At 40.2% G+C, this 26,992-nt stretch overlaps 2 protein-coding genes and 2 long non-coding RNA genes across 9 annotated transcripts in view; 2 read left to right on the top strand and 2 right to left on the bottom strand.

Moving 5' to 3' along the window:
- LOC145454976 (hydroxyacid-oxoacid transhydrogenase, mitochondrial-like) lies at positions 1-1,582 on the bottom strand. Its single transcript, XM_080332909.1, has one exon. It carries the CDS (start codon positions 1,461-1,463, stop codon positions 93-95), a length of 1,371 nt encoding a protein of 456 aa, XP_080189035.1. The 5' UTR covers positions 1,464-1,582; the 3' UTR covers positions 1-92.
- A 1,413-nt stretch (positions 1,583-2,995) lies between these two features.
- LOC145454974 (uncharacterized) lies at positions 2,996-16,542 on the bottom strand. Of its 6 annotated transcripts, none has more exons than XM_080332904.1 (13): positions 12,899-16,542; positions 12,593-12,832; positions 12,411-12,523; positions 12,166-12,228; positions 12,026-12,100; positions 11,596-11,754; positions 8,407-8,461; positions 7,895-8,009; positions 7,791-7,834; positions 6,906-7,003; positions 6,686-6,823; positions 6,429-6,617; positions 2,996-3,809 (listed from the first exon to the last, which is right to left on the bottom strand). In XM_080332904.1, the coding sequence occupies exons 2-13, from the start codon at positions 12,825-12,827 to the stop codon at positions 3,579-3,581; spliced, it is 1,515 nt and encodes a 504-aa protein (XP_080189030.1). In that variant the 5' UTR covers positions 12,828-12,832; positions 12,899-16,542; the 3' UTR covers positions 2,996-3,578. The 6 variants fall into 6 exon arrangements, with proteins under 6 accessions (XP_080189030.1, XP_080189029.1, XP_080189031.1 ...); XM_080332903.1 differs by having other exon boundaries at positions 12,593-13,923; positions 14,855-16,542; XM_080332905.1 differs by lacking the exon at positions 12,026-12,100 and having other exon boundaries at positions 12,593-15,666.
- LOC145454977 (uncharacterized) lies at positions 8,455-11,517 on the top strand. Its single transcript, XR_013920259.1, has 2 exons — positions 8,455-11,150; positions 11,221-11,517. It is a non-coding gene; the product is annotated as an uncharacterized LOC145454977 (long non-coding RNA).
- Positions 16,543-20,114: 3,572 nt separating the features above from the next.
- The window catches only part of LOC145455708 (uncharacterized), a 237,639-nt gene continuing 230,761 nt past the window's right edge, over positions 20,115-26,992 (top strand). The window contains exon 1 of the long non-coding RNA XR_013920400.1: positions 20,115-20,409. This is a non-coding gene — a long non-coding RNA (uncharacterized LOC145455708). The remainder of the gene's footprint in view (positions 20,410-26,992) is intronic.

Below are 26,992 nucleotides of genomic sequence, written 5' to 3'. Positions count from 1 at the left end.
TCTTGATAGATGATTAAATTTATTAATATTCGGTGATATTAAAGATGTAGATGAAATTAGGATGCATTTTACGCCACAGTAATTGTTGTTACTTAGTATATTGTTAACGAATTTTCGAACATTTCGGTCAAGTCATCTTCTGTCTGCGATCGCGGGGCGATTTTGGTTACTCTTTCTTGCGGCAATGTACCTTTTACCAGAGCTGGTATGTCATTTGTGGTATACCCAAGAGCTGATATACCATTAGGAATATCAAGCTCATTCATGTACTGCGTAACAGTATCGGCGAGACATTTCCCAGCGTCTTCCAGTCTGACCCCCGTAGTGTCAGCCCCGAGAATTTGGGCTGCTTCCAAGTGACGCTCAGGACAAGCAGGCGCAGTGAAGCGAAACACAGCTGGAGCCGTTATGACAACGGAGAGTCCGTGAGGTATCAATGGGTGTTCGTCAGTATAGTCTTGAGATTTGTAAGATTTCACTAACCCTGAGATAGGATAAGACATTCCATGACATAAATGCACACCTGCGTTGCCGAATCCGATCCCGGCGAATACGCTAGCGAGATGCATCTCGGACCTGGCTTCGAGATTGCCAGGATCTCTCACAGCATCCCTGAAATATTTACGACAAGTATGCAAAGCTTGACGAGCCCAAATATCGCTTATGGGGTTGCTCCCTTGATAGGCAGGTCTGTAAATTGGATTGTGAGGTCTAGGTTTTCGTTCGTTGTAAGGTATCGCGGTGAAGGATTCCAATGCGTGGCAAAGTACGTCAAAACCAGAATAACATGTGACTCTGTTTGGCATATGTCGTAACAGCAACGGGTCCACGACGCCCAACAGAGGACGCAAAGCTCTATTTGCAATTCCTGTCTTCGCTTTTTTGGGAAGATAATCAAATATTGCCACTCCTGTTGTTTCGCTCCCAGTGCCAGCGGTCGTTGGAATTGCTATGAGAGGTTTCAAGTCGCCGCGTATAGGTTCAGCTTTCCCGATCGGCGAATTCACGTAATCGAGGAATGCAGACTTCGGATTCGACATATATAAGTTAGCCGCTTTGCACGTATCAATCACAGAGCCACCGCCTATGGCTAAAAACCCGTCGAACTGGTGTAATTTAGCAAAATCAATTGCTTCCTGAAAGCTGACATCAGTCGGCTCAACTCTGGTATCGTCAAATATCGTATAATTTACATTTTGGTCTTCGATATTATTGAGTATCTCTTTGACAGGTTCAAGCTTGACTACGTTTTTATCCGTCATGATACAGAGATTGGAGGTTCCCATATTTTTGAAATCCATTCCCACCTCCTTCGAAACACCAGGTCCAAATCTGATGTTGGAACAGGCCATTTCAAATGCATAATCCGGTTCCTGAACTGCGCTACCGAAAAATGCTCTACCAGGTGTTCCATTATGAATTGCCTGCCTGAGTAACGATATCGCTCTGACTGATTTCGACATGATGGTAATTTACAAGCGCAAAAGCGATAAGGATTATTTCGGTTGAGAGCAGCGCAGTCCGCAGAGCTTGTATACGAGTACCAGACAAACATTGCCCAATATGTGCTTTCATTCAGTGTGCAGCAGACCGCGTTAGCTACAAGGTGGTTATGCCCCGTTGCGTATTCCAGCAAATTGCCGACACATCGAGGCTAGTAACGTCGGCAATCGTAGTCAAAGGCGAATTGATCATCATAAATTCATAATACATGTGATTTCCAACCACATGTGGGTGTGGCCCTATGTAAATAACGCAAGGTTAGTCTGCTGCAGCCAAACGACTTTGTTACCAATAACACGAAGACATTGAGGTAACATTGTGGTCGACAGGCCTAACATTATATGCTATGCAGGCGGTAAACGTTAGAAATCAATTGCTAGCCGTCCAGTGTGAATGTGAAGTCATTATTCAATGCTACCATCTAGGTCTAGGAACTGAACACTTACATTGTATGATTCAAATCAAATTTGTTTCGCGACTTCGTCTTCGTTGCTGTCATTATAGAAACCCCAAATGCGCTTATATAGTAGCATGTTGTAAACAGCGAATTTTTATGCTCTGGTGACATTAAGCAGCAGGGTTGTAATGACTCGACTTGGCTCGAGGCAATCTGTGTATCGACTCGACTTGGACTCGAGTCATAGCGCATGACTCGAACAAAGTCATATGAGTCGAGATTCAGACGACCAAGACCGACATTTCATTGTAATTTCGAAGGATAGTAAGGTAGTCAAAGGCAAGTTTTTGCAACTTTTTTTACAACTTCCTAAATACTCGTTAGAATTCTGTTTCAAGCCCGTTGAAGGAATCTTATAGTGCAACTTTTGTCCATTTTTTCCATGCAACTTTTTCGATTTTTCTTGAAAGTATTTTCGATTATGGTGAAATACACGGCCAAATTCGACTGAAACACCATAAATCAGCACCGAAATAACGCTTACGGGTATTTCGAGAGCTGAGCCGGAAAATTGCCCTTTGTTTAGTCAGCCGAGCAAAATGTGGTCAAAATGCAACTTTAGTTAAAATTTAAAAAATGAATGCAACTTTCTCAGGTTTTTAGTGCAACAAAAACTTGCCCTCGTAATCACACTATCGGTATTTCGTCTATTGGTACTGGTAGGCCTACTTGAAAATGCGACCACAAACTGCTAAACGTGAGGAAAATTATTATATTATAAATTCGAATCATTCGATAACACCAAACATAGTTATAAAATGTGGGTTTAACAATACTTTAAAACTGGAAACTAAGCAGTCAACACAATGACTTGACTCGGTGGTGAATTGAAAATGACTCGACTCGAGTCAAAACTACAATAGTGACTTGGTTACAACCCTGTTAAGCAGGTCAGGGCATACCAGCAATACTTTCGTTCAAAACATTAGTGGAGTCGTTGTATGAAAGTAACTTTCAGGTGAGGCTGGCGAGTAATCAGTACGTGAAAGCTGGGTGTTGGGACATACACGCAACAACCCCTGCTAATAACACACGTTTCAATAATCATCATTTTATTAAAAAATGAAATCAATAATATCGACCCCTATAAGTCTGAACCTTCAACACATAAAGCGTACCAACTTTTCACGGACCGGTATCGGTACCAGAGGTTGCCGGCCACCGTTCTAGCACAAATGAGAGGCGGGGCTGATGACTCTGGGGTCGAATCATGTGCACGTAAACTAGAAACAAAGGTTTTTCTCGGATGGTGGACATTGTCTCGTTGTATATATGCAGTATACATTCTGTAGTCAGATTCAGCTGGTCGAAATTTCATTGGATCAGCGAACAGTTTAGCAATACTTTTTATAGCAAAACAGGCATAAAAATGACTGTCGTGGTAGGCCTGGCTGCTAAAACAAGTTGAATCTTACTACGTATATAAATTTAAATATTCAAGAAACAACGATTTAGCAACAACCGGTGTCGAAGGCAAGAATCTCGTATCCTGGCATCATGAAGGCGCATATCAACCATGGCATAAAAACAACAACAAAAACAGCTATGAAAACCACTTTTAGTGTGGTAAAGAGCGATTGACAAGAATCGTCATACAGGTCAAATATAATGTTGGACGTCAGACATGTTCCGGGGTTTGTGCCTCACCCTTCGTAATTTCAACAGTAAGAACAGTCTCGGCAAGACAAGGAAACTGTTTGTCATACATTGCCATCTTAGCATTGTGTTCAACTTGCAGAGACTCAATTTCCATTTTCAACAATTTGATCTTTTCAATTTGTTCTTTTGCTTCTTGATCGAGAGCTTCCTCGGTCTCCAAATTATCCGCTTGTTCACACGCCACAGGTTTCTGAATAACGGTTTCCAGTAAGTAATAGCATAAGTCGCTGCCCAGTCATGGTTTCACCAGCCATTACAAGAAATTTGCTGGGGATGCTGACTGACTTGTACCCTTTAGAAACCACCAAAATATCATGATTTCCATTGTAGCATTGCAAATATGATCTCAGTATTTGGGCTGGGCAAAATGGAGTACCTAGGAGATTTGATTCGGAGTCCAATAGAGTAGAGCAGTTGAGTACCAACTGTTATGATGTAATACCAGAAATGATGAGTTCAAGCGTGAATCGTCATCAATACTCGACAGAAATGCCCTTTCCAAGAAAATTCGTAGCCTTGCACAACATGTTCTGAATGCAGAGTTACAACTGAGGTCTCGGGGCTCCCACGATGGTAGGAAAGTATCAAAATTATGTATCTCGAAGGGCAGATAATACCAGAGGTGGTCAAAGTAGTCAAGAAAGCTACTCAAGTAGAAATAGTGACACAACACTCTACTCAAGTACGAATAGAAGTAGTCCTTTTAAAAGTAACTTAAAACTACTTCAAGTAGAAGTAGAATTGACTGACTTTAAATCTACTCAAGTAAGAAGTTGTGAAAACGATCTTAACTCGTTCGTATAGACCAGGGGTCACCAACACGCGGCCCGCAAAGTCATATTTTGCGGCCCGCGACGTGATTTGAGATCTTGGAAGCTAAAAAACATTTTGAAATGCTGAAATTGACGCGCAATGGATCAAACACTGCCAAGACCAAGACGCTTAGAAAACTGCCCAGGGAAGTGGTTCAGACACTGGGGTGCGCTCCCCCATTTTGGGGGCGTAAAAGCATCTGAAGGAACGCGGAGCTGTGGCCAACTGATAATTTTTTTTTCCTCCGCGCAATTTACCTCGAATTCATAGTTATAGAAGTTGCTCTGTGTATAATCAGGAATTCATTTTATAGAATTCTCTCATCAACATTCATAACCTTCCATGCCATCGAACTATCCGTTGGGATTGTTAGCATTATGGGTGCATTTTGTGATATGACGATAATTGGGGAGGGAGGAATTTTTCAGTATCATAAAGGGGGCATGTCTAAAAAGGTTTGAAAACCATACTAGCTTAGGGCTTCACCGCAAGATCAAGCTTTACGTGGAGATGGTCTTTCTGCTAGTAGGCCTACCGTATCTCGCTAGCCCCAAAAATCGTTTCCAGGTATCGTGCACAGCTCAGAGCTCGAAATAACATGAAATTGTTGACAGTGATCCTTTTTGGGATTTGTATTCGTTTAATTATAAAATATTACTTCTTCTGTGGTCACTATACCACACCCATCGCCTATGTTAGGTAGCACAAGCGTTGCACTGACGAAGAGTTTTAAAACGTGGTTGCCTACTTTATATCGATTTTGAATTCATGCGGCCCGCGGCTGCTACGAAATTTGAAAAGTGGCCCGCGACCTGTTTTGAGTTGGCGACCCCTGGTATAGACTGTCAAAAGCTGCAAATGGAGCTATGTGAAAGGTGCAGAGCTTGATTCATATTGATGCATCGCAGGAGGTATAAATTTTCGACAGCATAAGCATTCGTCCGCATCTTGGGATGAAAATGATGGCACTGATATGGGAATGCGATACCATACTAATCTTCTGTTCACTCGAACACCCCGATTTAGAAAATATCATGGTATGGCGCCCTCTGTGTAGTTTGGTCGAAGAGCAACACGGAGAAGTGGTGTCGTATACAGTGTTAACACTTTGCGAGATTAGTAAACGTTAATAAAAAGTAATATGGAAAACATATTTCCTGTATTTTGTCCAGAAATTTTCAACAGCGGTCTGCTAAAACAGGTGTAAATATGTGTAAAACAGTAAATATGGGCTGCCAGATTAAGATATGATAGGTAAATGCTAGATTTAGAAATGGTAGTTTCAAACGCTATGATTGGCCATATTTACTGTGATGAAATATTTCGTATCGGCGACGATGCAGTGTGACGGAACCACGCAACCCGCTACCTGAATTAGATTCACCGATACTTTGGTGAAATCACATCACGAAGCATGATGAAAATTCAGAGATTCACTCAACTTTTATTATTAACAAATGTTGATACTTCGTGGAAACAGACCTGAAATTCCATAAACTACTTCTACTTTACAAACTGAAAATAGCGAAGATCACAAAATATTACGAAGTAGAATTTAGATCTACTTGAGAAAGTAGCCAAGTAGCGGAAAACTACTCGAGCACTCCAAAAAATGAAGTACTTCGTTACTAACTATCGCTGCTCGACCCGAATCATTACAATTCATACTCGGATTCAAGTGCACTGACACTTGAATCGTTGTGCCTTAGTCACTAGTCAATATCCTTAAAACCCAAAAACAGAAGGGGGAAGTGACAGGAGTAGGCCCATTATCAATCAGACAGAAGCCCTCCCCACATTCCATCAGAATTCTGGTACATGTAATAAATTTCGTATCAGTGCATGCCAAATACAGCACCACACAGATTCCTACAAATATGTGAAAATTCGCAATTGTTTGCGGCGATCCTTTTCCAGGATTTTTCAAGAAATATTGTCGACAAAAACTAATCCTTGTTCATCCTTTCATTCTGCAAACTGCATAACAAAATCAAACCTTTTTATGAAGTTGTGGAGACATTAAATGCTTTGTGAATAGAGTCATGAGTTCTCGAGCCCTCGCGGCATCCATTTTTTGCAATGCAGCAGTTGCAAACTCACACCAGGCTTGATATTCGTTTACAGATGGTTGCTCAGTACTAGCGCGATTTACGTCCAACATCTGCGTTGGCGAATCTGCAGAATTCTAGAAAATATATTTAATCGGTACTGTAGGTCATGCCCATGCGTCACATTTTGAGGATAATGGTTTACCGATGTGCCTTTCCGCCTTTTTCCTCCGTCGGAGGAAGATTTTTGATGAATCTGATTTTGGCATGATTGCAAACTATTGCCTGCACTTTGAGCGGCCAGTGAATTTTCTTTTTCCGATGACAATGCGACTCTGTATTTCTAGAGAAACGAGTGACCAATTCATCAATGGTAGCCTATCTAATAATAATATAATCAATGATAGAGAAAATATAACAAATACCGGAGTGCTGCTATGTGTGTGTTGATTTTCTTGAGGTACATCCAAGTCGACAGACCAGTCACCCTCTTCAGTTCCTCTGGAATTACATGTGACTTTGTCTACAACACACAGTTGATCTTCATCATTTAAACCGCAAAAGAAATCAGACAGATACCAGCATGGTTTATCAAGTCTAAATGTACAACAACTCGGAGCAGAGGTCAGGTTAGTCATGTCAATGCAAACAAAAAATCAGTGATCTAAATTTTTTTAAAAGCCCACAACTTATTTATTCACCATATACATTCATTTATTCCAGTGGTCGGCAACCTTTTGTATGCAACGTGCCAAAATGTCAAAAAATGTCAAATTATTATCAACTGGCGTACCAAACATTTTTAATTTTGTCATATTTAGCGTTTCAAGCAAGAAATCCTGCAACCGCTTCTGCAGCTGGCAACGACATCGGTTACACCAGCGATTCTTAAACTATTGGTCGAGAAATGTATGAATCTCCTAAGATAAATGAAATCCGACCAAAAAGACTAGATTTTATGCTGATTTACGAAATATGTTTGAGCCGCCTATGAGAGCTAATTGTATATTTTAAAAACGTTTATTTCACTTTTTGCAAAAATCATGGTTATGGTATAGTGTTTGTGTCAAGTTATTTGGCATGCCATGAAAAGTCATCTAGGGTGTCGCCGACCCTGATTTATTCTATCATGCCTTATGCATAGCACAGCTCATAATCAAATATTCTGATGGTAACTTATTAATTGGCAATAGGTCCGTAGCATGTTATGGTACACGAGATCTTCAGTGAAACTTAACATACCGTAGGCCAAGTCTGGTATGTCCGCTAGTATAATAAATTTATATCAAATTCACCATAAAATTACTTACCGTTGAAATTTGAATGTCTGGAAGATAACACGCACGATGCATCACTGTGAATCATAATCATATTTCAAAATGATATCATTGAAGGTAGATTCAAATTAGATTACCTTCTGGAATTCAAGTTCTCATTAATAGGAATATGCCGATGATTTAAATCTCTTGTCGGATTGGTTCCAGAGTTTGGTCTTGTAACAAGTGAATTCCTTCGCTGTTTTTTGCATTCTGTCAGAGTATAATGATGGAAATGAGAGGGAAGCAGCTGGAAGGGTTCACATATAGTGGAATTGGTGGCAAGGTCATTTGCGATTTTCTGCAATCATTCTATGAAAGACACCCTTCTGTCACATGGAATTTATTGTCAAGAACAATCACTGTCCAGTGTGAGGGTTCACATACACGATTATACTTACCGTACCATACCACGAAGTATTCACTCTACACTATACACCTTGCAAAATAGCTGGCTTAATCCAGTCAATGCATAACATAGACAAGATTAACATTCATTCAATCGCTTGTTAATTTATATTTTTATCTTCATCGCATGCACATAATATATAAAAATATGGCATAGCAATCAACTAACATTGTAAGCTATTATATATCTCGGTTGCCATACCTGGTTGGTTGGTTGGTTCGGAAATGTTCTGGCTGTTATGTTCTTTCTTCTGCAACTGTGATAACATTTGTAATCGTTTCATCAAAGCCAGAGTAGACATTGTATCCAGGAGAGAATTCATCGTTATAAGCTAAGCCCTTCGTAAAACACTTGACCCGAACTAAGACAAGCAGATGGGCTATATACCTGTATAATGCGGGCCACGGACTTGAAGACCACTGTAACAAGCGATAACCAAATTGAAGTTGACCCGGTGTTGCCAACTTCGGGTGAACAAAAGCGCTGAATTGGATGTTTGTCAATGTCGCTAAATCCTGAATATATTGGCAAAGCTGGACAAATTTTCAGGTGGCAAAGCAAGCCAAACCATGCGTATCAACAAAGCAGGTCGTTTTACCTCAGTGATGAGCATCGGTGATAGCAGAGATGTGCATGGATTAGGATTTGAAAAAATCGGATTTGTGAGATTTTGTCGGATTTGGATTGGATTAGGATTAGAGATTTTTTTCTGAACGGATTAGGATTTACTGATTTTCTGGGATATTGATATGTCGTGCGGCGAATGGCGACAAACTCTATTCAGATCAGTTATTAGGGGCACTGCACTCAAAAAATGATGTGGTCTCAAATTGAAGGGCAAAACGAAAAAAAATTTTGGCCGCAGCCATTTTCTTCTGAACGCCACCGACCACCGTAATGGAGCTGCAATTTATTGAAATTTCCAGAAATACATCCGGCTGCAGCTGTCGCGGCTCCGGGTCATTTCTTAACCCGTTACATGGCACGATGACTTCATCGTCGCACTTGCTCGACGCGATGAGGCAGTCACGCAGAGGACGAACTTCAGTTAGTTGTCAGTCGATGTCAGAGATGCCACTCCTGGGTTTTTCCACCCAGATCTGGGTTTTTCGAGCATCACCTGGGTTTCTGGGTTTTTGTGCTTGAAATCTGGTTTTTTTTTCAACATCATGTTTGTCAGGTCAATTTTACGGCGCAAAATGGATTATTAGATTAGTAAGATCTTCTAATGTCGACGGATTCCACTGTGATTGAAACGGCAGAGTCCAAAGAGACCCATTTACTATTAAAATGAGAGGTCTTGGCGTGATGCGATAGAGCTTCATTGAATACTGACTACTAGGTCGCAGAAAGTCATGTTCACAGGGCAATTCTGATTTAGGACTTGAATGCTACCGGTAGCGCTGCAACAAATTCGCTGTGTGTCAGTAAATAGTATGTAACTGCTGCAAAATATGCAATTTATGCACATGGAAAGACCAATTGTTGATCTAATTAATTTACCATGTTGACATCAGAGTATATTCACTTTCAACATGGACACTCAAAGAGAGACATTTTGGGCAACCAGGCAAGTTATTCAGAGTGAGAGGGGTTTGTTAAACGCAAATGTACTCTTAATTTCATGATTTGGCAGTTTCTTTTTCGACTAAACATCCCAGATAGAAGTGTTTGTCCCAGGTTTAATGAATCGAAAGCTATTTTCAATCTATCTGGTCAGCTCAGAGTCACTAGAACTACCCTACAATCATCCTAATGATAGATCGGAATTAGCATTGTTAATAACATTACGAATACATAATACACTACGTATTGACCCCCATACCGAATGCCTGGTAGCAATGTGTCGAGAGGTAAACATCATATTTCGATCGATTTGCTCATTTAACTGAGCAACATGCATATTATAGTATGGAAATGAACCGTTGGGATTTCAATATCAAGGGCTAAAACTTCTTCTATGTCCGTTTAACTGTGATTGATGACTCTTGGTCACTGTTTTACAGCTATATCATAGAAATTTGAGTGAAATAGAGGATCTGGGTTTTTCTGGGTTTTTTCAACGTCCAAATCTGGGTTTTTCCAAAATATCACAGTGGCATCTCTGGTCGATGTTATGAAGGGATCATGTCTTGCACACCAAGGCGGCGCTCAACGTACAGTGTTAAGTCAGGAGGATTTGTCATGACTCTCTAATATTTGCCAGTTGACTGATTCTGAGATGCCATTACAGTTGTATATTGATGCAAAGCTATATGGATACAGCTGTAATTTTCAAGATGTATCAATGACTGCAAAGTGCACAGCGCACAACCTTAGGAGTAGTGGTCTTGCGGAAGAGACAAGACACAGGATATTTTGCATCATTTACCCATGGCATAACAACTATCTTGATATGGTCCGGTTAGAAAATATCATTATATCATTCTCATCAAACAGCTTCTGATGAAGATACAGATGTAGAAGATTTAGATTTCGATGATATCACGATATTTGTTGAGAGCCAGATATATTAATTCGAGCCACAATATTCTGAGGAGGAATTCGCCCATCTTGTTGCAACTCCGGAAGCACAAGCAACTCCGGAAGCACAAACTCTTGTAAGTATTGCACCAGTGTTTCCTCTTGAATGCAAATTATCAATCTCATTGTATTGATCAAAGGAATCGTCAGAAAACCAGAGTCAACTTCGTACACTTGACAATGAATGGTGCGGTTGCTTGAACTGTGCATGCATGCCAAACCAGAATAAGCGCGTCTGCTGCAGGGAAATACAAATAATGGAGCTTCTGGGGAATGGAGTGTCGGTCGACTTGCATAGCAGAACATGACGATTTTATCCTACATACACAACCCTCCATTCTTGAAACGTCTTTCAAAGTGAACAGAAAAAACTGGAATAATAACAATCAACCACATCGTCCTGGCAGAAGGCTTTTTAACAAGTGGGTCCTAGAACATTTTGTTGTGTTTTAGTATTGGACCTATATGTACCTATCTATATGTATGTGACAGGGTCTTGGACTTATGACATGGTTCCTGGAGAATTTCCTGCATTCTTCAACTTTTCTCGCATGCTTTTATATAAATGCCTACACTTTATAAATTGGGAGCATTATACTCTGCATCAACGAACTGTGATTGATAACACTGCGGCTCTGCTATATGAGTCGAAATCAGTTCCTGTTACTGTATTAGACAGTGAACTGGAACTGTTTGCATTCTATATTCCACCAATGGCTGCCGTGCCTGATACATCACTACTTTGCTTACTCTGTATTCATTGAATCTTTAATAAATACCAAAAGAAAACATCCAGTATTGATTGAATTTTCAATAAATAATAATGAAACATCCGAGGACTGGACTAAGTGCTGCAACATGACTTACTTCACACTTGCCAAATTCATCCCGAAGTAAATGTTGAAATACCAGAATTGTCCTACTTTCATCAATTTGTCGACCGTTTGTCGCATCCTCACTACACAGGCTTGTTTCAACATTTGAAAGAGGCTCGATCGTGCTGCGTGACGACGTAATGCTGAAGTCCTTGGTAACAAAATGATGGGTTGTTATTTTGATGTACTGTGATTAGAAGAGCGGGGCCATCTCACGTCACAATCACCTTTCCTGCGTTTAGAAACGGGGCTTTCAAATAATAACCATCAAGTGGACAAATTGGGGTCGCTGTGCAAGTGCACTAACCGCAATTTCTGACGAAGCCTTTTTTCATGCAATTCCAATGACTACACAATAAAAACGCTACGCACATATTCATGCTTATATACCTTCTCAAATCAATTAACTCAAGTGTACTTACTTTAAGCTTCTGCGTGGAAGGGCTTTTATTGATGGCTGTACTAGATTTCGATTCAATGAAATCTGAATCTGATGACTCAATAAAAACGTTGCAAATCCCTATGGAATCATTGTCATGTGAAATTGAAAACAAGGACTTACAGTGCAAGATTCTGGAGTTTTGGTGACTGGAGATTCTTCAATTGCTGTTGTTTTTGTAACCGTCTGTCGAGATAAAAGTTATATATAATGCATACAGGGAACTGTGAATATGGTTACCCACCAATACCTTCCCACCAATCAAATTCGAACAGGCTGAGCCCATAAAATCTGAGTCAGATGACCAAACAGAGAGGACCAAAAAAGTCAATCCAACATGTCTTAAGGAAAAGCAAATGCAGCCATACTTGACACGATTCCTCCAAAGATTGATCTTCCTCCAAAACTATAGTCAATCTGCGATCTGTTACGTTCTTGGTTTTATAGAACTTCTGTGTAAGATACAACGAAGGTACAGCTTCTGTCAATAAATACAAAGGAACATTTTATAATATACACAAAGAGTTTGCCAGAGATTATTGCCACCAACCCTTTTTAAGTCGTCGACGCTTGCTATTTCCTTTACGATGACGAATAAAATCGCCCTTCTTGAAATGCTTACTGCATACAAAAATATTTATCAGCTTTATCTTGGTCGACGAGATTCCTATGGCACTAAACCACCGTCGTCTTAGTGCAATTTCAGAAGGAATTTTATGAAGAGTATGCGATGCGTCATTCCTTTTGACTTCACACGATGTAACGGCACAACTTGTCGATGTCATTGCAGCTTGTAATAATGTCAATGTATATTCTCAATACTATTATGAAGACTCTGGGTAGAGCAAGATTGAACCGTAGACCAGTGCTTTTCAACCTTTTTGAGCTCCATTCGCAGTTTTTTAGAAAAACAATTCAATTCGAACCAGCCAGCTGGAATTTATTACACAAAAACAAAATGAAGAGTTTATCACTTTTGTAGAGCTTATCACTTTTGTATTTGTAGAGCTTCCTGTAGGTACAGAGCTTCATTATTTCACATTCAGCGTATCGTATTGTTGAATAATGAAATACTAAAATCACTGCAGTAGAAAAATCACAGATATCGCACTTCCGCTGTTCACAAGGTGTTCGTTGCTTTTTCTGGGGGTATCATGCAGTGATTTCTTTCGAAGCTTGAAGGGCGAACCCATGACCAATATTCACTCGCAACAATATCACTTCCGTAACTTTAACCATGACCGTGGCTTTGTACCACTTTTCACATTCAATGTTGAATTTTTTATGATATGTTATGATTATCTGCCTTCTTCAACTTTGTTATGGGCGGAAGGGTTAGATCTATGGATTAAACTTGAAAAAGAAAATTATTGTAATGTTTTCGATCATTTAAAAAAAAAATTTTCTGTGGTGGCCGCCAGAGTCACCCGGCAATGGGGTGTCTTTAGCCGAGCACCATTTTTGTACTTCCAGGACATCTAGCAGTCATATATGCCAATGACACAAGCTAAGAAGTTGACTTTGGCCATCTACAGTCTTTTAAAAAAGAAGTATCCAACCAATGGTGATTTTTCAGACTTCAATTCAACGCAAGACCACAAAAATCTTCAAAATTACAACGAAATTAAACAAATCAATGACAAAAAGTAGTTCAATGCCAATGCCCTTCAAGTTCATTCACTTTGTAGATTCCACGAGCATCAAGTTCATTCACTTTGTAGATTCCACGAGCATTCATCAAGTCCAGGTCGGAGATTCTCTGTTTAATATCTTTCCAGCAATAGAATATCTGATCTTTTTGAATTGGCCATTTCCAATTGCTTCCCGATTTTTGCATAACACTGACTTCTGCACCATGCTGTTCTGTACTCTCCACAACACCTGGAAATAATTCTCCCTCATACTCAATTGTTACATACTGGCAGTGTTGGGATGACTCTTCGTATGAATTGACTTGACTCGAGTCACTTTGCTAAAATGACTTGACTATCAGAAATGTGGATTGACTCGTGATTCGGAGAAAAATTCACGAGTTAATTTCAATTCATCAGTGTCCATAAAAATCACTGCATCTGGCATATGTTCGGATTGTTCGCGCAACGCTGGTGTAACCAGTGAGCGCGACCAATCATTCAATGATCGTGCATTTTACTGAGCCTCCATTGTTATCTCACAAATATATTGATCGCAAACGAAATGATCGAAGCTTACAGCCTACGTTCTCGTAAACTAAACTTTAGTAAAGTAGTTTAATGGCAAAATGTCTATTTCTGTTCTGTTTTCTTAACTTAACCAAACCTCGTGTTTTATTGAAATTTAATTCGAAAATAGTTTATATAGTCCTCAACCATTGGCGCAGACTCGAATTGTATCATATCAATTTGCAAAAGGGTAATGCATTGCATCTTACCAATTTGTTTCTCTATTCTCTATTTTGTCTGGTTACTATAAACTGAGGCAGTGCAATTACTTACGTAGTTTATTAGTTCTACTTATATGTGAGCGATACAGCGCCTTACTTGCGTGTATATTTAAAACTCTATATTCCTTCATCAGTTCAAAATCAATGACCACTCAATCCGTGTTTTTCGACAGCTAGCAAAATACAATGACGTAATCACGCCTCATACCTCGAAAAGGCAATTTGACTTGAATTGTGACTTGACACTTGACTTGACTCGAGTCACCTCCAAAAATCGAGTGACTTGACTTGACTCAAGGCACCTTCGAAAATCAAAATGTGCAATTTCGGATGCTTCCCTATCCTTTTATTCTGTAAAGTCCCTCTTGGAATACCAGTTATTTCACTCACAGATCTTACGGGCATTCCTTCCTCGATCATTCTTAGTGCCGCTTGGATCACATCTGCGGTGTAGTTTTTACAACTCCTGGCACCAAGCTTTCTTCTATATTTCTTTGGTGGCGTTTAATTATGTAGAAGATACGGATACTAAGATTAATCTTGATGCAGAAAAAACCCACGAAAAAGTGTGGTGAAATTTCTTACCATACCTGTCAATATAAAAATGGCTGTGAACATGTAAAAGTGTTGTATCAAACATGAAATTTGCAATAATAGCACTCTATTGATGAAGATTGTTCCTAAAGAATAGCTCAAAGTACTCATACATCGATATATTGTTCGATGTGTGCAATAGAAACGAATATTGGTTTCCGGCCAAAGTCACCCGGCAGTGCTAAAGTCACCTCGTGTTACTGTTTTCCACTAAATCGACGTGTTGTCATCGCTATATGAATGTGTGCCGAAATTCCAATACTTTGCATTCAAATCAACACTGGCATCGCCCACTATTACTTACGGTTGCCGGTGAATTCGGGCTCACAAACTCGGCCCTCGGTGAACTCGGCCCTCAGAAAATTCTGTATTAAAGCGTATTAACAACTATTAAACTAATAATATTATTATCAAGTGATTTGTGAATATTGTACAGAGGTCAGGGCATGCGTGGATCACGCAATCACGGCGTGGTCTGCTCGTTATTGCAATGTAGGTTCGTTGGGGCAGAGGTGGTCAAAGTAGTCAAGAAAGCTACTCAAGTAGAAGTAGCGACGAAAAAAATCTACTCAAGTACGAGTAGAAGTACTTCTTCAATAAACAGCCTAAAACTACTTGAAGTAGAATTGACTGACTTTAAATCTACTCAAGTAAGGGTAAGTAGTTGTGAAAACGATCGTAATTCGTTCGCATGGATTGTCAATAGCTGCGAATTGAGCTATGCGAAAGGTGCAGAGCTTGATTCATATTGATGCATACCAGGAGGTATCCAATTTACTAATACTAATGCGCTGTTTACTCGAACAGCACGTTTTAGAAAATACCATGGTATGGCGCCCTCCCCCATATTGTAAGGTCCGTAGTTTAGACGAAGAGCAATACGGAGAAGTTGTATGGACGGTGTAAACACTTTGCGCGATTAGTAAACGGTAATAAAAAATATGGTGGATAGTAAAAATGCCATATTATGCAGCTTTATTTCCGGAAATTAAAGGCATTACTACACTGGCTTTTATATTTCAACATGTATGTTATCCTGACAAAAGAACTGATACTAATTAGAACTCAAAGTATGATATTAGTAATTGAAAGTGAAATATAACTACTACTTCTAAAAGCGGAAACTGTATTTCATGTCTTAATTCCAGAAATATTCGAAGGTGGTATGCTGAAACAGGTCTAAAACTAAAAAAAGTCAGAGCCCACTTTTCCAGATTAGGACACGCCATGGACTGCTACACTACGATATGATAAGTAGATGCTAGTTTGCGAAACATCAGTTTCAAACGTTATGATGAGCCACATATGTTGTGATGAAATATTTCACATGGGCGACATTGCGGTGTGGACGGAACCACGCAACCCGCTACCTAAATAATAGTCACCGATACTTTCGTGAAATCATACTGGTTACTCCATATCCACTGTGAGCAAAGCGATCACAAAATATTGTGAAGTAGAAGTAGAGAAAATCAGATCTACTTAAGTATCAGAAGTAGAGGAAAACTACTTGAGTACTTCGAAAAAGTAGAAGTACTTCGTTACTGACCACCTCCGGCTGGGGGTCGCGACATGCAGAATATGATCAATCACATGCAAAATAAGGTTAGTCGCCACATGCAGATTGCACTATAAGGTCAGTGACAGAAGATAAAAGTTGGATTTGAAAGTTGGATTGCTGAGCGCCTAGCAGGATAGCTGCGGATACCAATTTTCGAGTCTTCGGTATGACCCGGCCGGGGATCGAACCCACGACCTACCGCTCGAGAAGCCGGACGCATAACCATTACACTATCTCGCTCGGTTAATATTCTAGATGCGACTAATCACAACGTAATCGTAATAATCATCTGATTATATTTTGTTGAAACATCTTCAGCTTTAGGATATAGATGAGGAATCTCAATCATGAAATTACTAAGTAGGTAATATATTTTAAATTTATTTTTCATAAGAGAAAGAGTTGGATTTGCAATTGAAATATGGATTTGGATTTATGCGCGCAGTGATAATAATATTCTACATGCGACTGACTTCGTAATCAAAATAATCATGATTATCTTTTGATTGAAACATCTTAAGATTTAGGATATAGATAAGGAATTTCACTGTTGAAAGTAGGCTACTATACAGGAAAGATATTTTGAATTTCGTTTTCATAAGAAAAAGAGTTGGATTTGGAATTGAAGTATAGATTTGGATTTATGCGCGGACTGACCTTATTTTGCATGTCGCGACTGACCTTATTTTGCATGTTTTTGACCTTATTTTGCATGTCATCGCACCAACCCTCCTCCCAGATTCAGTAAATTCTGCCCTCTGGAAGATAACTTTTGAATTGCCAGAAATCCTAGTCGCTGCTGCAAAATAATTCCGAATATACCCTCAGCGAAGCTGCAAAATTGGTCGTTGCCATTCCATGTTTACATTCGATTAATTCCAGTAACCAATCACGGTGAAGCCGTAGCGTGCGTGGTGGAGTCTTCGATATCAGGCTCTCGCACTGCGAGATCTACCACGGCACGGGATTCTTCCCTATCTAAGATTGACCAATCACTTGATAATAGTAGCATATCATTAGTTTATTAATTCAAATTAATAGTTGTTAAAACGCTTTAATACAAAATTTTTATTAGGGCCGAATTCGCTGAGGGCCGAATTCACCGAGGGCCGAGTTCACTGGTAATCTTACCTACAAGGTAGGGTTATCATATTTTGGATTCGGGAAAGGAGGACACTTATTCAAAATTTTCAGAAATAGAATAGTGGATCAAGTTGAATCCTGAAAAAATGGTAAATTTTTCAGACTTCGTGGTCGGTTGACTAAAAAAAGGCCAACTTTCCCGCTCAACTCCAGAAATTAAGTTTTTCTTTCACACTTAACATTGGTTGACTATTTGGTTGAAATTCTTTTCATTCACACTAGTACCAACCGTCACACAGGTTGAAAAGCACTTTATGCTGTAATCGTTTTTCGGGATAACAGTAATTTCTTATCCACAACACGAATACCATTAGTCAGGGTTCCCCATGAACCAATATGCAATCGGTGTCTCGTGCACACCAAAGACTCTACTGACTACATACACACCAGGTGTGACGCTGAGAACCGTCTTGGCACACCAAAGATATTACGCTAAACGTACCGGGATTCCAGCCCGGCCCATGAACATGACAAAATTCATGTCATTCAAAATTGGTGTAGGGTTCGGGTACTGTAGGAAAATTCATCATTCCTAACCGAAATCCAACGGTACGCAAACCTAACCTGAACCCACAACTCCGCAGCTGACCCGAAAACATATATATTCATTATATTGTAGTCTTAGTAATCCCCAAGCCCTAATTTTACGATACCCTAAAACCCTCATCTTATGATTCTCCAACCTGAATGCGAAACCAATTATGACCGCTCTGAATTTTGAAATGTTCAGAGGGCACACTGATTGGTGATGGTAATGTTTTATACATAACATAACAATAGGATATGATCTATTCCTGCCCTCAAGAAATAGAACACACTAGGCCCGATCAAGAGAACAATCTCCTGACTGAACGTCGCCCGTGGAACGCCGTATCTGCACCACCTTGGCGTGTAAGACATATTTCCTTCATAACATCGGCTGACAACTATCTAAAGTTCGTCCTCTGCGTGACTGGTGACTGCCTAATCGCGTCGAGCCAGTGGGACGATGAAATCATCGTGCCATGTAACGGGTTAAGAAATGACCCGGAGCCGCGACGGCTGCAGCCGGATGTATTTCTGGAAATTTCAATAAATTGCAGCTCCATTACGGTGGCGTTCTGAAGAAAATGGCTGCGGCCAAAAATTGTTTTTCGTTTTGCCCTTCAGTTTGAGACCACATCATTTTTTTGAGTGCAGTGCCCCTTTAATGTACTTATGGTACACTGCAGTATGGTACACTCGGCGCTAATGAACATGAGAGGTGCAGCCTTATGCTAACTCATCTTGAATCGTGAGAATTGTTGGTTGAGAAAGAAAAAGTTCCTATTCCTCACTTGCATAAATTAGCATTTTTCTGAATTTCTAGTTAGAATCGGATTAGGAATTAGGATTGGACGCGGATTTGAATATACAAAAGTTATGGATTAGGATTTGGATTGGATTAGGATACATGAATTCCAAATCCGCTCATCTCTGGGTGATAGGATAGGACTTACTATAGCTTACTAACCTACAGATAGATTATGCGCAGCTCAGTCGTCACACTTAAATACGTCTGAATTCATTGCCAAGCCAGGTAAAAGCAACATAATTGGTAGTGCTATAGCTGGCGACCCGAGCGCTCAAATTTAATAAAACTATTGTCTTATCCAAAAGGTATTGTCGCACTGAGTCTGAAAATATAAATTAAAATCGTGTTATGACAATGAAATCACCCTGAAATAGCCGTCGAAGTTGCTCTGAACAATCGATCGACTTTATTGGCCATCATCCTCACGCGCGTCAACGAAGAGCAACTATAGGCTACCATATGATCAGGACTGAATACAAGAAAACGCATTGCTCTATCAAGTATGCCGGACCCCAATTGTGGAACAGCATCTCGCCGGCTATCCGATGGTCGTCGAGCATGTCCGCATTCAAGTCGAAATACAAGCAATTTCTTCTAAATGAATACTAGCCAGTCTTCAGGTTTTCCGGACCACGACCTAACATCGACCTCGTCCTCCTCCACATACCACCTCATTTTGTCGCTTGCGTCTTATATTCTCTGCATTACTTTTCATTCAGTATGCATGCCTCTTATTTACTTCGCCTATGCTAATATGGGTGTCTGATCTTAAAAGCTACTCCAAGTTATTTCGACACCTTCCTATCTTTTCATTGTATCGCAGTCTTGTGATGTTTTTGAAACGATGAAAATATGAATAAACCTGATTGATTGATTGTTTGGTTGGTTTATTAGCAATTTTCATCAGTTCAATTCACCACAAAAATACGATACAATAAAAATATAGGAAGGTGTCGAAGCGACTTGGAGTCGTCTATGGAATCAGACACCCGCCACCTTGGCCTATGTGAAGTAAAGACGAGGCATGCACACTGGATGAAAAGTAAAAGAAGATAGTATAGAAAAAAGCAAGCGACAAAAATGGGGTGGCATGTCATGGAAGGCGAGATCGATGGTCAGGTCGTGGTCCGGTAATCTTGAGGATGGACTAGGCTAGCATTTATTTAGTAGTAGGCTACTTGCTTGTATTTCGACTTGAATGTGGACATGCTCATCGACTGTCGGATGGCCGGTGGGATACTGGTCCATACGTCAGGTCTGGCATATTTAATAGAGCGATGATTTTTTCGGTCGATCATATGATATTTGGACGACGTGGACGCGCGTGTATTGTACTGTGCGATTCCGAGGTAAAGAAGTCAATGAAATATTCGAGGCAATGACCGCAGTAGAACTGATACATAAACTTGGTGATTTCTAGTTTTCGCATATCTTCTATGTTTAGGACACCAAATCTCTTCAGCAGAGACTTGCTGGATGGACAACCAGGCCCCCTTGGGGCCTTAGCTATGATACGGAGAACGTCATGTTATAGTTTTTACAGTGGCTCGAGTGCAGCTTTATTTCTGTCATCCCTCCAACAGAGGATGTCATATTGTAACTTCGATTGGATTAAGGATTTAAAGAGTATCAGAAGAACCCAGGCTGGCATGAAGTGTGTCTAAGGCTGTAGAACAGGTCGCACTTCGGTGACAATTTAGTGTCTAGGGACTGACTGGGCCGTTCACTTTTGCACTTTGGGCATTTTGTCACTAGTCACGGTATCCAGCTCTGCCGTCGAAGATGCGGAAGAGAGGAGGTGAGTATCAGCAGCGAACAGAGTGGTGTTCAATGAGAAGGTATCAAAAATGTCGTTGACATATAAGGTGAAGAGGACCGGTCCAAGTACTGAACCTTGGGGTAGCCTACACCACAGGTCACCAGGTTAATAGAGGACAAGGTGTTTGAGATTGCAACCATTTGTTGGCGTCCAGTCAGGTTTTTTCATGAGCTCAAGTCGTGGGTCCCAAAGTCCTTAACGCGCCAATTTCGAGATGAGAATTTTATGATCCCCGCAGTCAAACGCTTTTTTTAGATCGAGAAAAATGCTACATTCCACATTACACATTTCGCTTCTCTGAGATATCATATTACTGTTCAATGTTTTGCCACTGTTAAGAGGGCTTGTTTCGGAAGCCAAATTGTTGAGGGGAAATGACAGACATTTTGGCGAGGAATGAGGCGGGAAATGAGAGAGAGAGAGATATGTCTGCACCCCCGTTTTTCTCCTCCCCGTGATTGCTGAGCGCCTAGCAGGATAGCCGCGGATACTTGTTTTCGAGTCTTTTGTCTGACCCGGCCGAGGATCGAACCACAATAACCTATCGTTCAGGAAGCCGGACGCATCACCATTACACTATCTCGCTCGGTGCTCGAGCAACTTTTCGAATACAACACCTATGCATGGGAGAACGGATATCGGGCGGTAGTTGGTGACAGTGGTGGCTTTTGGGGTGGGCGAGGTGGGTGGTCGCCCGGGGCCCCCTTGATCGAAGCCCCCCCCCCCCCTCTTTGGATTTTGCGCTTTTTTCAAGGAGAATGACGAATAAACATGGAAATCCGTGTACGAAGCAAGAATATGATTCCGTACAGATGTGTCAATCATCATCAAATCACTGCAATTGTTAGAAAAGTCGCGTATCCCGATAATCATCGCGTCTCTGCATGCGGTAGAATTACTTAGTTTTGATGTAGTCTATCCTTGCACACATGCAAAACAGACATGGCCGAATCCAGGACCTGGGCAAACCTTTTGCGGCGGTGAAAGACAGATAATAATAATAATAATCAGGGGTTACGGATAGATACTTATAGGGCCCCCCCCGGTAAGTCTCGCCCAGGCCCCCCCCGTTCGTAGGGCCACCACTGGTTGGTGACATTAGTTCTATCCCCACCTTTGTGTACAGGGACTACTCTGGCTTTTTAAATAGCTTGGGTACACACCATTTTCTATCATGAAGTGGGGAAGAATGGGCGATATACTGTCCGATATGCAAGCTTATCACTTTTAAAAACCATGATGGGATTTGGTCGAAGCCGACGGCCTTGTGCGATTTCAGTTTGTAGACGGCTACTTCGACTTGGTATATGGTCGTATAGGTTTAAGCACAATAGACTGGGATATCGATCTCACCTCCGACCTGACCGAAGAAGCAATATTAGGGTCTACGTTACGAAAATATTCATTGAAGTGATTCGCGATGACCGCCGGGTCTGAAAGTTTGTTCCCGGTATCCGAATTCACGATTTTCGAAACAGATTTATGATCTTTTTCCGATGTAGGAGAGAGTTAAGTCCTGACCAAGTATTGCGAGTGTCTTTTTGGTGTCTGTTGAAAAATCTCTCATTGTAGTTTGCTTTTGCCTTGAAAATGAGATGCACGGTGCGATTCTTGAAACGTCGAAATCTTTGTCGTTCATGTACTGGGCAGTTCTTGGTGTCTATCGGTTATGCCAGCGGTTTCGTTTACGGATAAGTTGAATCAACCTTGTGGTTATCCACGGATTTCGCTTCAATTTTCGTTGGCCATTGCTATGTTCATTGTGCTGCGGCTGTCCGATTGTTCGGAAAATCGGCTTTGACGGTTATTACAGAGTGGTTCCATTGCCCTGACCAGATTTTAATTTCCATTTTCGGAATCAGTACGACACTAGCTTTCGAATGAGACCAGTTTTATTAAATTCCAGCGCTCGGTCGCCAGCAAGAGCACTACCAAATATGCTGCTTTTAGCTGGCTCAGCAATAGACATCCACGTCTAGAATAAAAAATCTATTTTTTTTGTTCGAAAATAGAAATAAAATTCTAGATTCTACTATACCATTATCTCATTATAATTATATGCAATATCTTGAAGTTTGTGAGAAGCTACATGTATTTACAAATATAATTTATGTAAGTGTGTCGGATTCATAGACCCAAACCGAAAATTAGTAATAAAATATAGCCAACAAATTTTCTCTTCAAGGATTTTCTGTAGTATAACACTTTTGGAATACCTCTTTCTAGACTCAAGCAATAAACGTCTGTCATTATTTCAGAGTGACATCGCTCTTGGTAGCGCACTTCCAGAGTTTTATTGTCCTGGTAAATCTCCACCCACTACTTATTGACACTGCCACGGTTTTGGAAATCTAAGTTGTACGCTGTATGCTATGGCTATACTACAGAAAGTGAATCTTTGTTCATAATGCAACCCAGAGCTTTAAAGCTAGCGAGTAACTCTTTGAACATACTTTAGTACCAAAAGTTTTTCAAGCTGTAGCTTCATTTGAAGACATATAGATAGATAATATAAAATTTGAGTTTACAGTAATATTCGAATTGGAGGTCCTTGGATATTCCAGCTTTTTGTTCTTCTTCAGCTCCTCCAGATAACTTCAACGTTCAAGCACATGTAGCCTAACTAATCGAGCATTATCCATGAATATTTTAAGAGCTAACGTATTACTTCATAAGCCCAAGTTTGATAATATGCAAAGGCTGAGGAAATATCTTTTCTGATGGCACCAGTGGCTCATGGATGATTTGTATTGTCAGGGCCCAGAGGTGAAAACATTTCTTGGGGCAACACAATTCTATAGTCCGATGTTGCTGTTCGGCTGTTGAGTCCCAATAGCGAATAATGCAAGAATATTTGTGTATCCAGATTGTTGACCAAGTAAAAGTCACCATTTGAAGTCGACACAGATTGGCCAACCATATTCCTCATATTTTTATTTGTTAAAAACGAGCTATAGCTGTCTTCATATTTTTATCATCGAGTAAGTGAGTGTTGTATGGAAATGGGCCAGGTTGATCTTGATTGTCATTACGAAGTAACCTACACTTTTATATGCGTTTTGAGCTATCTATAAATGTTGAATAGCGTATGTATCATGTAACATTTACCAGACAGAAATAATAATCATCCAAATGACTTTCTTCCTTTCCTACATACCGTCTGTATTCCGACTCATAGCCACATCACTTCGCCTTCCGTCAAACACCAGTCTCACACACTTTATGTGAGGCCTACGTTATGTCATGGTCTTGCACTACCCATTCAATTCGGATTTGCGTGCTCTAGGCTACTGTAATGTGACTAAGTTTGCTTTATTACTATATTTAATAAATCAATGAGAAAATGACAGAAGTAAAGAAATTTTTATTACTAAAAAACCTGACGTGACGTAGGAAATCTGAGTTCAAATTCGGGATCAGGGACCCAAAATTAGCTTAAATCAGTTGGCAGCATCAAAACCGGAGAATTTTTTTGATTTGTAGACCAGTGTAATCAGACGGACTCGGATCGGATTTTTAAGATAGTCGGATCGGATTCGGATTCTATTGCAGATTTTGTTTCGGATAGTGGTAACTTTTGATTCGGATATATTTGGATATTTCTGATCAGACGTCACTTTTGATTTCGATTTGATTACGATTGTTGATATACAATGTTCTTTCCAATTCTCTACTAGTTGCTGACGATTACCCCTGACGAGTGTCAGCCGAAAATATTCGGGTTCATTTCAATATGAATATACTATTTAATTGTATATTGAAGTTCTGTACCTCCAAGAAGCTCTTCAAGTCAAAAGAAAAAATCGTCAGCTGGACAAAGAAACACGGACAGTAAACAATTTCTGATAGGACTGGTACCAATCGAAAGATGTTCAGGCTAAGGTCCAAGCAAATAGAAATCAGCTAACCCTATAGGCTAACCTTTGCCTTTGTAACTATTATGCCCTAATTTTTTTCGATCCGGCTGTATGTACAATTAGTAGGGATGGTGTGAACCTCTGAAAGGTTCAGGCTCGTGTGAACGTGAACCTTTTTGAAAGGTTCTGTGTGAACGCGAACCTCATGACGTCACGTGACGTCATATTGCTAATTCCAACCCTATCTTTCGATGAGGTGATAGCCTATATTAATGTACACGATACCTAGTTACGACTCGGGCCACACAATGCCACAATGCTGAAGTATATATTGTCGAGGTAATCAAAGGATATAATAATCCCATAAAATCAATACATTCCGTCGCTTTGCCAACAATTTCGACGAGGACTCACCTGAGAATATTAGCTTACGCCTCAACGGTCTTAGCCAGACCGAACAATGTATTCGGCGTCTGAGCTATACAACAGTAGCCAATACCTTAATCGCACGGATTTGTTTTAATGATAGAATGAAGATATGAAGTCAAGATTGGCCCCGGTACGCCATGTATGATATTTTACATCAGAAGACGATATCAATTTCATTGATTGGTTGAATAAGCATCGTTCGCTGACTACGTATTTAGCTCGTGATGTTGTGTGATTGCGGGTCAAGCTCACAGCAGAGAGTCACTAAATATTCACAAACGGAAAGCTGGATATCTCGAGAAAATTTTTGTAACAAAGCAAATAAAACTTTTAAGATTGTCAAGATGCATGCTCGTTCAGTGTTGATTTTTTATGCTGCCAGCGCCATGCAATAAATTTGAACCAAAGATCTTATAATAAAATGAAAATTACAATTTACCAAAAAGGCTCACAGTGCAGAACTTACCAAGGTTCTGTTGTGAACGCGAACCTCTAAATTCCCGGGGTTCACACACAGAACGCGAACGTGAACCTCACGTTCACACCATCCCTATAAACCACCACCCTCGCAAAACATGCAATCAGAAATTATTAAAAACAACCATCATTTACTGAAATAAGTCTAATTGTAATTACAATTACAGGAGAACGGTGTATTACTAGAGTCGGGTAAGGCCATTTAGATGCTTTAGTCAAAGATATTGGCTCTAAACCTGGGGGTCGTTTGTCTTTATTCTGGGGTTCGCGAAGATGTTGAACGTAATAAGCTTCCAAAATAGGCCGTGAGTGAGCCTGGGCAAATGTGCTGACCGTTTTTCAGTTATGATAAGCTCATCGAATTCTGAGCTGGGTCACAAAACATTTTCAAATTAGAAACGGAGTCGCGACCATATGAATGGTTGAAAACCACAGGATGTGCAACCGGATCTGCATTTAGGTTCATAAATAGTCTTATCCTTGTGACAAGACTTTACGATGTATGATTCCGTTCCCTGTATTTTCGAAGTCATCATCCTCCACCAGCTCCACCGCTAATTATGATCATGTATGGGCAGAGAAAGGATTAAAATTCTATATTTATACAGGCCGGAAAGAAGCAATATATTATAGACTGATTTCATTCACAAAATTTTACGACCAGATGCATATAGAAACCAGATGTATATAGTGAGGCCCCAGAATTTGCATCGATTACCCTATGCCCTATGGTGAGCTCAAGATTAGTGTTTATTTGGACAGGAGGGGGCTGAAAAAATGTTGGTTCGATCATGGCCACAAGACACAACTGTTATGTTCTTGATCTAGTTTGAACAATAACTCATACGACGAGGTTGCAATATGAAATCAGTATATTATCAACATATTAACTTTAAGGCACGCGACACGATCCGGAGTGCAGTTAAACGAAAGACCTGTAGACACTAGACAACAAGACACAGGGTATCGATATGAAGCACGACACACGAGGAAATAACGATTGGCGGTAATTACTAAACCTAGACAAATAAGAGACTAACGATACCAACGTAAAATGCACAAACATAACAACAATTTGCTGCGCAAAAATATGGTAACCCTAAGCTTATTCAACCAATCAATGAAATTGGTATCGTTGTCTGATGTTAAAAATCTAGCAGGCGTACGGGGCAATCTTGACTTGATATATTTTATCTTGAAAACCAAATTCGTGCGATTGGGGTGTTGGCTACTGCTGTATAACTTGTTAATGGGGTGATATCGGTAGCAAGTACAGAAACCCGTTTTACACTGCTCAATATCAACGTAGCAACAC

Source organism: Botryllus schlosseri, chromosome 14 (assembly GCF_051294905.1).
Source record: "Botryllus schlosseri isolate E-star chromosome 14, Bs_hap1, whole genome shotgun sequence".
In the NCBI taxonomy this organism is placed as follows: domain Eukaryota; kingdom Metazoa; phylum Chordata; class Ascidiacea; order Stolidobranchia; family Styelidae; genus Botryllus; species Botryllus schlosseri.
Note: the sequence above shows the minus strand (reverse complement) of the source record. Positions and strands in the feature narration are given on the sequence as shown.

Excerpts from the sequence above, each read along its gene's own strand:
- LOC145454976 (XM_080332909.1), bottom strand. The coding sequence starts at position 1,463 with ATGTCGAAATCAGTCAGAGCGATATCGTTACTCAGGCAGGCAATTCAT.
- LOC145454974 (XM_080332904.1), bottom strand. The coding sequence starts at position 12,827 with ATGACATCGACAAGTTGTGCCGTTACATCGTGTGAAGTCAAAAGGAAT. Across the intron at positions 12,524-12,592 it reads GCGTCGACGACTTAAAAAGG|AAGCTGTACCTTCGTTGTAT; the intron begins GTTGGTGGCAAT and ends ATTTATTGACAG. Across the intron at positions 11,755-12,025 it reads CTTCCACGCAGAAGCTTAAA|GACTTCAGCATTACGTCGTC; the intron begins GTAAGTACACTT and ends TTTGTTACCAAG.